This window comes from Dipodomys ordii, unplaced genomic scaffold, assembly GCF_000151885.1.
Source record: "Dipodomys ordii isolate 6190 unplaced genomic scaffold, Dord_2.0 Scaffold7, whole genome shotgun sequence".
Taxonomy (NCBI): Eukaryota; Metazoa; Chordata; class Mammalia; order Rodentia; family Heteromyidae; genus Dipodomys; species Dipodomys ordii.
In genome coordinates, this window is record NW_012267223.1 from 863,500 (window position 1) to 873,568 (window position 10,069).

The 10,069-nt window shown below is 64.0% G+C and overlaps 1 protein-coding gene across 1 annotated transcript in view; it reads right to left on the minus strand.

Annotated features, from left to right (window-relative positions):
- Positions 1–8,754, minus strand: part of Gaa (glucosidase, alpha; acid) — a 10,524-nt gene extending 1,770 nt beyond the window's left edge. Inside the window, exons 1-15 of the mRNA XM_013037917.1 lie at positions 8,187–8,754; positions 6,704–6,849; positions 5,770–5,935; positions 5,599–5,695; positions 5,181–5,300; positions 4,962–5,080; positions 4,710–4,841; positions 3,929–4,039; positions 3,392–3,505; positions 3,223–3,307; positions 2,997–3,114; positions 2,537–2,670; positions 1,024–1,175; positions 734–882; positions 177–318 (exon numbers count right to left, since the gene is read on the minus strand). Of these exons, the coding sequence (XP_012893371.1) occupies positions 177–318; positions 734–882; positions 1,024–1,175; positions 2,537–2,670; positions 2,997–3,114; positions 3,223–3,307; positions 3,392–3,505; positions 3,929–4,039; positions 4,710–4,841; positions 4,962–5,080; positions 5,181–5,300; positions 5,599–5,695; positions 5,770–5,935; positions 6,704–6,849; positions 8,187–8,732 (2,331 nt within the window). The 5' untranslated portion in view covers positions 8,733–8,754. The remainder of the gene's footprint in view (positions 1–176; positions 319–733; positions 883–1,023; positions 1,176–2,536; positions 2,671–2,996; positions 3,115–3,222; positions 3,308–3,391; positions 3,506–3,928; positions 4,040–4,709; positions 4,842–4,961; positions 5,081–5,180; positions 5,301–5,598; positions 5,696–5,769; positions 5,936–6,703; positions 6,850–8,186) is intronic.
- Positions 8,755–10,069: the final 1,315 nt, after the last annotated feature.

Consider the following 10,069-nt stretch of genomic DNA (forward strand, 5'->3'; position numbering starts at 1 on the left):
CACAGGGACAGGCAAGCCCAACACAGGGACAGGCAAGCCCAACACAGGGACAGGCAAGCCCAACACAGGGACAGGCAAGCCGGACGCGCACGCGAGCCTCTCTCCAGTCTCAAACCACAGGCCAGAGGGGCACGGCGCCCTGCTTTACCCCGAGTTTTAGGGTGCCTGGGACTCACCGTCTGCAGGTCATACCACGTGCCCGAGGGGAAGTAGCCTGTCACCTCGTCCTTCCCGGGGTCCAGCACAGGCGTGATGAGGAGGGCCTCCCCCCACAAGAGCTGGCGGTCCACCAGCCACGTGCCAGAGTCTGTGGGGAACCTTCGAGGAGGAGGGGCAGACAACTTCATCTCCAGGATGCCAGGGCAGGGCTGGGCCCCAAACAAGCCTGGCTCCGCACTGCACGCTGAGGGGCCCGAGCCCAGGGCACACGCCGGGCTTCAGCAGGAAGGTGTGGAGGCAGCCTTGGGCCTCTACCTTGCTAACTCATCTCTTGATTATCAAAGCAGCGCTCCATGCTCCAGCTCACATACACAGAATGCAGAGTGTACCAGGAAGCCTCTGCCACCTCACAGCCAACCAGCCATCTCCCACACGGCCTCCGTGTGCATCCGGTGCTGCTCCTGGAGGCCCAGGGGTCTGCATGCACCTCCATGGCTGTCAGGCACTCGCGGCTCCTGACACGTTCTCCGCCAGGGCTCACGGGGACCGACACCCTCCCACCCAGGTCACTCACTCCAGGAAGAGAGGCCGGGCCACGGTGTCCCCGCGGACGTGGGCGCGGTGGAAGAGCGTGTAGAGGTGGGGCAGCAGCGCGTAGCGCAGGGCCAGGGCCTTCCTCATAGCCTGCTGGGCCGGCGGGCTGAACCTGTACGGCTCCTGGGGCTGCGCGGGGCGGAGCACAGGCAGCGCTGTCAGGCTGGGGCGATGAGCGCACCGTGGCTCCAGCACCAGGCTGTCCGCCCCGGCCACCCAGCGTGGCAGGACTTGAGGCAGGGCAGGGTGTCCGGCGGGTGGGCCCCCTACCTGGCTGAGCAGGTCATTGTGGTTCCGCATGAAGGGGTAGAAGGCGCCCAGCTGGGTCCAGCGCACGCACAGCTCCTCCGAGGTATTGCCCAGGAAGCCGCAGATGTCCGCGCCGACCAGGGGCACCCCCAGCAGGCTAAACTGCAGGATTTCTGGAAGGACAGAGGTGGACGGGCCTCAGACAGGCCTGTGGGGGTGCACTGGAGAAAGGGGGTCCCTCCTCCGGCTTCTGCATCTTCGGCCACAATTCAGACCCCAGTGTGGGCTGAGCGGTGTTCCCAGAAAGCGGGGTCCTGGGCCCTAGGATATGCGGCGGGTGTTTCCAAAAGCAAAGGCAGCAGTGGAAGCCCTCAGGGCTGGCCTGGCCCACAGACCTGGCCCATAGATAGGACAGACGTCCTGCCAACAGAGCCCGCCCTGGGAGAAGCCCCCCGGACGAAACACGAGCCATCGGAGGCAGCCCTGTGATCACGGGCAGAGGCTGGGCCTGGACCGACACAGCGAGAAGCCAGGATGCCAAGAGCCAAGGCGGCCCTGAGCTGTGCTGCGGCGGGCGCAGCCCCAGTCATCTCAGCGGGGAGGAGGACTCCCCGCTGGGGCCCCAGCTTGCCGGCAAGGCCACAGCCTGGGGTATGAATGGGCCCCGCAGGGCAAGGAGTGCGTGGACTCCAGGTCTGGTCTGCTCACGAGGGCTGGGGCCAGCTCCTAGCCACCCTGCGCTGGCCCTGCTTGCTCGATGTCTCCCCAAAACAAGAACCCCGCACACTGGAGCTGACCCTGGGCCCTGGGGCTCCCCTCACGCTGACAGCACAGGAGCCCGGCTCAGGAACGGTTGGCTCGCACACAAACAGAAACCAAGGCAGGTCAGGAAGCCCAGCGCCATCTCCCAAGGCCTTCAGGCCTGGCCAGGCCTTGGGGCCTGCCCTGGGCGGGACATGGTGTACCAGCAGCAGGAGACCAGCCCCTCCCGGAAGGGGCTCTCTCCTCCCCAGAGCTCAGCTAGGCAGGCCCCAGCCACGACTGTTGGTCTTCAAACATCTCACCCAGAATCAAGTCTCTTCTGGCTTCCCTGACCCCTTACGGCAGCCCTCAGACCCCGCCAACTTTCTAGGGCTCTGAGCCATGTCTGGGCAGCAGGGGTCAACCGCATCAACGTGCTAGGGATCCACGTGGACCGCCTCTTTGCCACGTGGGGTTGGGCCCGGGGCCCGGGGCCCGAGGGCAGGGTGCTTGTGGCAGACTTGGACCACGTTTCCTGCAGCTCAAGGTGTGGTCACGGGGGGGGAGGGGGGAACCTGACGCCTCTTAGGGTAATGGCCAGGACGAGCCGGAGGCAGGGACGGTGGGCACAGCTGGCGCAGGAAGCAGGCGAACGCGGTGCACAGGGACCGCAGGCCTCACGCCGCTCGTGGCCTGGTGGTGAGCCCCCGCGCGCTCGGAGCCAGCCCAGACCCAGCTTTGCGTGGATGCTCCCTGTGGCCCGCGTCCCAGCCTCTTCCCGAGTCACGCTCACCTGGCACAGAGTAGGCCAGCTGCTCCCAGCTGCTCCACACGTCCCCCGTCCAGTGGCCTGCATAGTGGCCATGGCCGGAGAACGTCGAGCGGGAGATCACAAAGGATCGTGTGCCTCGAACCTTCTCCAGGGCCCTGGGTGGGACGGAGGGTGAGGGAGGGGGCACAGAGCTGTGTGGAGCCGTGTCCCCCAGGACCACACCTGGCGACAGCAGGGCAGCATGGGGGGGTGGGGAGAGGCCTCCGCCATCTGCAGGGCGGTCCGCTCTGCGCCAGCCCCCTAAGGGGTCTTCAGGGGAGCCCCGCCCCAGCCCGCGGGCGTGACAGGGTCCCACCCGACCACCCGTCCAGAGCATGCGGCAGGCACGCAGTCGGGGGAGCTCGGGTTACTGTGGGGTAGGGGAGGTGGCCGCAGGTGACCCAGGCCAGGGCGTGAGGTGAGGAGCGGGCGCAGGGCTCACCTGCTGGAGGCGATGGCCTCAGTCAGGCCATACAGGTTGTGGAGGTTGTAGTGCGTGGACAGGAACTGCAAGCTGGAGGCACAGATGGTGGCCGCCTGCAGGGTCCCACCAACCACCCCTGGAAGATGGGTGCCGGTTTCCATGGCGCTGCCTCCTCGGGGTCCACGGCGCCTTCCCACCCTCCCCTTCCATTCGGCGTGGGGCGCGGGGCGGGCAGAGCACTCACCGGGCACATAGGGCGGGTTTTCCAGAGTGTTGTCGGGGCAGCCGTGCTCAGAGCCCCTCACGAAGTTGGAGGGCTCATTCATGTCCTGGGAGGGAGGGTCAGGCAGTGCGGGATTGGCTGGTGCCAGAGATGGGGGTGGGGTGGCACCCAGGGCGCGGGCCGCACTTACAATCCACATGCCATCGAAGGGCACCTGGGCGTGGAACTCGGCCACCATGTCCCGCCACCAGTTGAGGGTCTCAGGGTTGGTGAAATCGGGGAAGGCGGTGGACCCAGGCCATACCTGGGCACGAGACACCAGAGGGAAGGCCCTGGGCATCTCGGCTGCTAGCGGAGCAGCTGCCCCCCCCTTCCTCACTGCAGACCCAAGGCCGGCCTCGGGGGACAGTGCTCCGGTGGAGGCGCCCGAGGGGCCTCAGCCCAGGGGCAGGCAGGGCCGTGGCCTGCACAGCCGTCTGGGCGGGAGGCGGACAGGCTCATAACCGGAGGAGATGGCTGGGTCTCTGTGGGGGCCTCCCAAGAGGGGAAGGGGGACAGAAAGACCCCCAGAGCTCTCTCAGGATCTGCCTGGGTCATGCCAGGGCTGAGCCCCGCTGCCCAGGAAGCCCGAGACAGAGGAATTCCAGGGGCCGTCCTCATCTGGAACCTCCCCCCCCCAGCTGGACCCCCAGCCGCTTTCCACTGGCCAGAGGCCCGCCGAGCCCACCTTCCCGATCAGCGGCTGCCCGGTGGCGTTGGTGACGAACACCCCTCTCCGCAGACCCTCGTCGTAGGGCCTGTAGCTCCCCGCAGGGCTGCCGCTGCTGATGGCAGGATCCTGCGGGTGCGGCACACCGTGAGCGGGACCAGGATGCAGCAGGGCCCAGGCCTGCGTGTGGAGTGCACCCCGTCTGGGAGACCCCCGGAAGAGACCGGCTAGCTTTGCCTCTCTTCTAAGGCTTCGGGGACCAGGGGGACCATTTACACTTGATAGAGCTTTTAATGCACAGTGAAAACACAAGGCCTGCATTGCGCTCTCTGCGGAGCACCCCTGCTGCCTGCGGCCCGGCCCTCCGACAGGACGGGCCTCTGCTGAACTGGGGGGGGGGTCTCTGTGGCTGTGGTGTTCGGTCTCCTGAGCACCCCAAGAGAGCAGCTCCACCAGCCCTGAGCCGAACTCCCCTGGCTGTGGGGCTGACCCGGGCCGGGCTGGCGTGGCACTGGCTGCTCCGTCCTGCCTTCTTCCAAGGCTGAGTCAGCCCGAGGGAGAGGCGGGTCAGGCACACGCAGGCCACCCACATCCAGCGCCCCAGCAATCTCCACAACTGAGTGACATCACTTATGACACCTCCGGCCCCAGACGAGATGTCGCTGGGCTGCAGAGACCAAGTCTGTCACCTTCCCAATGTCCCTCAATATTCAAAGACCCAGCAGGACAGGAAGAAGCTGCACCGAGGGGCCGCTGGCCCTGGATGACCCCACAAAGCAGCCCAGGGCAGGACACTCACCACGATCATCACGTACCGCCGGCCACCCTGGTGCAGCTCCCGAACTGTGTCCGGGAAGTCTGCGAACCCTTCCTTGTTGAAGGTAAAGTCCCTGCGGGCATCCATGTAGTCCAGGTCATTCCACTGCACATCCTGCAGCCAGACACAGAGGCTCAGGCCCCGGGGCCACGCCCTACTGCCACCCACCAGAAGCAGGGGGAGCCCCACAGAGGCTGGGGTCCGGTGTGCGCCCTGGCCCCAGCCACCACTCACCAGGGGGAAGCGAGCCTGGGTCATGTTCTCCACCACCTGGCGGACGATGGCGGTGGAGGAGTAGCCCCAGCGGCAGAGATGGAAGCCCAGGCCCCAGTACGGAGGCATGAACGGGAAGCCTGCGGCCACACTGCTGGTGAGCGGGCGTGGAGGGCGGGGGGAGGGGTGCTGGGAGCAGAGAGGGGACTGGGGGCGGGTGTTGAGGGTGGGGGCCTTTACCCACGACATCCAGGTACTGCTGCACCACGCTCTTGGGCTCTGGCCCGAGAAAGACGTACAGATCCAAGATCCCTCCTGTGGACCTCCAGGTGAGGGCTGGGCTGGGCTGCAGGACCACGTCTGGAGGGGGGCAGAGGGGTGGCCTGGGTCAGGGACAAACACCCCACCCCAGGGGCCCAGGCACCCCACAGACACGAGCCACAGCCAGAGTGTGGCTCTTCTCAGAGGAAGCCCAGGATGGCGGTGGGGGAGGGCAGGGGGCGGGCACACTGAGCCTGAGGGGCAGAAGGGCCCGGGGCGGACACCAGGGCCTGGCCAGCACCCACTTGGAGCAATGAGAGCAGAGCCAGGGAGGCCGCAGCCCCCGGCCTCACTTCTTGGGCTGTCTCTCCCGGGAGGGACGGGGCGCGGGGCTCACCCATGGCGTTGCTGTTCAGCAGGAAGACGCCGTGCGCGGAGCCGCCGTCCTCGAGGACCATGTAGAAGGGGTGCGAGCCGTAGAGGTTGGCTCCGGGCTAGGGCACACGGAGATGGTGCTTTAGTCCCAGGACCCTGGAGGCCACATGGCCACCCGCCACTCCTCCCGTACTGTGGGCGCCAGGTCCCGGTTCCAGAGGGTAACCCGGCTCCAGTCGGTGCTGAGCATCAGGGGGCTGAGGCGCTCGCCAAGGCCCGTGACGTAGCGGGAGGCCAGCGAAGTGGACAGGTGCAGGAACTGGTCAGCAAAGATCAGGGGGGCCACCGTCGTGTTCAGCCTGCAGGAGAGACCAGGCTCCCTGGAACCCACGCCGCAAGAGCCAGATGGGCCCAGCAGAGGGGAGGCCTGCAGAAGGCTGACTGCAGCCCTCAGCCACGGCCAGTGCAAAGAGCCACCGAGGCCCAGGTCCCAGGGCTGGGCCAGGCCCTCAAGGTGGACAGAGGGCAGCAGTGGTGCCCATGTGGGGCCGTGTCAGGGGACACAAGGCCGAGTGACCGCTGCCTGGCCCAAGGCCCCAGCTTTGTCCTGGCAAGCTCGCCGTCACTCGTCCCTGTCTCCACACGGCTCCGTGGCGCAGCAAGGGCCGGCTGCTTTGGCAGGAGCTGGTAACCGTGGCTAGCCCCACAACCGGACACATGTCTGATAAAGGCACAGCAAGGCCGGGCAGGCGCACGCCTCCTGGACGCAGAGCCACTCCGGACTGCACCTCGCCTTGGCTACCGCTGGTGGCTCTGTGGGAGGCCATCCCGGGCACCACCAGGCTGGGTAGCATGCTGCCACGGACACCTGAGCAGCTCCAGACACCGCCTCAAGGCTCCTGGGGGACTAGGGCCCCGAGAGGCTTCTGTGAAGAAGGGGCTACTACCACACACCCAGGCAGAATCCCAAGCTGACAGCCAGGGAGCTCCCACAGGTGCTGTTGGTGGAGGGGGGAACGGTCAAAGCGATGGACCAGCGCAAGGACAATGCTGGCCAGCTCACAGGTGGTCTGCGCCCTCTAGGAAGTTCTGCCCACCCAGAGTGGAGACACAGGAACCTGACTCACAGCACCCAGCCATCGGACTTCCTGCGCACAACCACCCCGAAGGGCTCCTCCCAGAACTCCACGCTGTAGAGCGGGGACGGCGCCCGGCTGTGGACATGTGGTGTCTCCAGGGGCACCTCATAGCGCTTGCTGGAGGGGTCTTTGATCTAGAAGAGAGAAGGTGGCATCTGAGGCCGCACAGGCGGTGTCTGCCTCTCCCCTTCACTTACTGTACACAAGGCTGCAGGAATGTGGCATTGAGCTAACCCCCCACAAGGTTTTCTTTCTTAGGATTTGAACCCAGGGCCTCTAGCTTGCTAGTCAGATAACGAAACCCTTGAGCCACACCACAGCCCTGTATGTTTTATTGTTGTTGTTGTTGTTTTTTGTCGGTCGTGGGGCTTGAACTCTGGGCCTGGGCGCTGTCCCTCAGCTCTTCAGCTCAAGGTGAGCGCTCTACCACTTGAGCTACAGAGCCACTTCCAGTTTTCTGGTGGTTTATTGGAGATAAGAGTTTCACGGACTTTCCTGCCTGGGCTGGCCTTGAACCTCGATCCTCAGATCTCAGCCTCCTGAGTAGCTAGGATTACAGGCGTGAGCCACCGGCGCCCAGCCCCTGTATGTTTTATATAAATAGGTCCCTAAAATACACAGGACATCCTGTGTTAATTGCCAACCAGGTGCAGGTGGCTCATGCCTGTAATCCTACATACTTTAAAAGGCCAAGAGCTAAGGATCATGGTTTGAAGCCGACCTGGGTAGAAAAATTCATGAGACTCTTATCTTCAATTAATCAGTGAAGAACTAGAAGTGGAGCTATGGCTCATTTGTTAGAGCACCAGCCTCCAATGAAAAAGCTTAGGGACCGCGCTCAGGCCTTGAGTTAAGCCCCAGGACACACACAGACACACACACAGACACACACAGACATACACACACACACAGACACACACACGTATAAAGCCAGGTGCTGGTGGCTCATGTGCAATCCTAGCAATTCAGGAGGCTGAGATCTGGATTGTGATTTGAAGCCAGCCCAGGCAGAAAGTTTGTGAGATCTTATCTCCAAAAAGACACAAGTGGAGCTGTGGCTCAAGTGGTAGAGCGCTACCCTTAGGCACAAAAGCTCAGAGATGGTGCCCAAGCCCAACACACACACAGAAGGGGGGGGGGCATAAAAATCACTTCTCTGTAGCTATGGGGTGCTGCAGGCAGGTGAACACAGCAGGGAATTGAGCAAAAGGAAGTCTGAGTGGTGAGCAGTCAGCTGGGGCCACTGCCCACGGCCTGCAGCACCCCCCTGCGGATGCCTGGGCAGCTGAGACAGCCTGACCCCTGGGCGGCCTGGACCCCACCGTCCACAGCACCCGTCACCACGCGAGACCTCTGCTCCACAGGGTCCACCCTGCCCACCTCTGGGCTCCCAGTAGGGGCACAGCACACAGCAGGACCGCAAGAGGATGCGTGTGCTCCCCTCCTCCGCTCGCCCCCTGTCTCTACACACCGTGAGGCGCAGGCGGGTGTCGGTCTCCATCAGCACATCCAGCTGTAGGACCAGGATGTCCTTTGGGAGGAAGGCGGGCGTGCCCCGGACCAGCGCGGCTGTGTAGCCTGTCTCTGAGGGCTTCAGGCCCTTCAGCCGGTAGCTGGGGTAGCTGGGCGGGAAGAAGCACCAGGGCTGCCCCCTCAGGGGCTCCCGGGGGCCCGGCTGTGTCGGGGCGTAGCAGCAGCCACGGGCCTCGCACTCGTTCTGCGTGATGGCCCTGTCTGGGGCGCAGTCGAAGCGGTTGTTCGGGGACACGTCGCACTGTGTGGGTGCTGCCCAGCGCTGGCCAGGGCGCTGCTGGGTGTGCTGGGGCCCCGGCCCGCCAGCTCCATGCTGCTGAGCTCCAGGAGTCACCTCCAGTCCTCCAGAGGGGCCACGCGGCTCTTGGGGAACCACCAGGACGTCACGCAGCAGGACGTGCCCCAGCAGGGCGGCTGCGGCCAAGGAGAGGAGGGCGCAGACCCCCACCAGTGGGTGGGGGCGGGGGTGCCGCCTCACACCCATGGTGCAGCGGGCAGAGTCTGGAGGCCTGTGGAGAGACGGAGGCCCAGTCACAGGGAGGAAGGCCATTCCCACGGGGCGTCCACACAGTGACCTGTTGCAGTGCCAGAGGTGGAAGGAGGCCAGTCAGGGGACACTTCCTTCCACTTCCTTCCAGGATGCGGGTGAGGAACCAGGGCAGGTGACAATGGGGACTCGTCAGGGGCGGAGGTAGGGCACTGCAGACCGTGAAGAAGCACGGAGCAGACTTCCAGACAGTGAGCAGACTGGGCAGACTGCCCGACAGGGACGGCAGCCACACCTGACAATGAAACAAGCTCTATCCACAGGCATCTGAGCCCCACTTCTGCAGATAGGGGTGACCCAGGTTAGGAAGGCCTGGCTAGTGAGGTGTCCTTGGAGTAAGCTGTCCTTTGGGAAACCTGCTGCCTCCCTGGGCCCCTTTCCTGTGGACAGGCACAGACACACCCCCGTGAAGCCTTGGCCATGGCAAGAAATGACCACGAGACAAGAGTCCAAGGCCCTGCCCCCAACCACTTGCCAAGAGCTCCCCCTCCCCCGTCATCTCTGTGGCGCGGGGAAGAAGCACGTTCTATTATATACTATACCAGGGGCTCCCAGAGACAGAGGTAACAATGAGGACCCAGAGTTCAGAATCTGGTGGCAAGATGGAGATCGCTCACCTGCTCATCTGTGTGCCTAACTTTCTCTCAAGCCACTGTGTTAGTCTAGCTCCAGAGAAGTACAGTGGTACCATCACAAGATAAACACATGGGGATCTTATTCAAGGCCTTACTGTTAAAATAGTGGGGTAGAGCCAGGGGCCTGTGGTTCATGTCTGTAATCCTACTCAGGAGGCTGAGATCTGAGGATCGTGGTTCAAAGCCAGCCTGGGCAGGAAAGGCGTGTGAGCCTGACCTCCCAATTAACCACCAGAAAACCGGAAGTGGTGCTGTGGCTCAAGTGGTAGAGCGCTCGCCTTGAGCTGAAGAGCTGAGGGACAGCGCTCAGGCCGAGTTCAGGCCCCAGGACCGGGCCAAAAATAAAAATAAATAAAAATACAGGGCAGGTGCGGAGTGGCGGTGACTCACGCCTGGAATCCTACATACCTGAGAGGCTGAGACTGGAGGATTGTGGTCTGAAGCCAGAGGGGCAGAAAACTCCACGAGATTCTGTCTCCAGTTAACCAAAATGCCAGACTGGAGGCGTGGCTCAGACCCAATTATGAGAAAGCAGGGAAATGGGAAGTGTGAGGGCCCAGGTGAGTCCCCGGCACCGGCGCGCACGCGCACACACGCGCACGCGCACGCGCGGCGGACTGCGCTCCGGGGAGCTCCTGC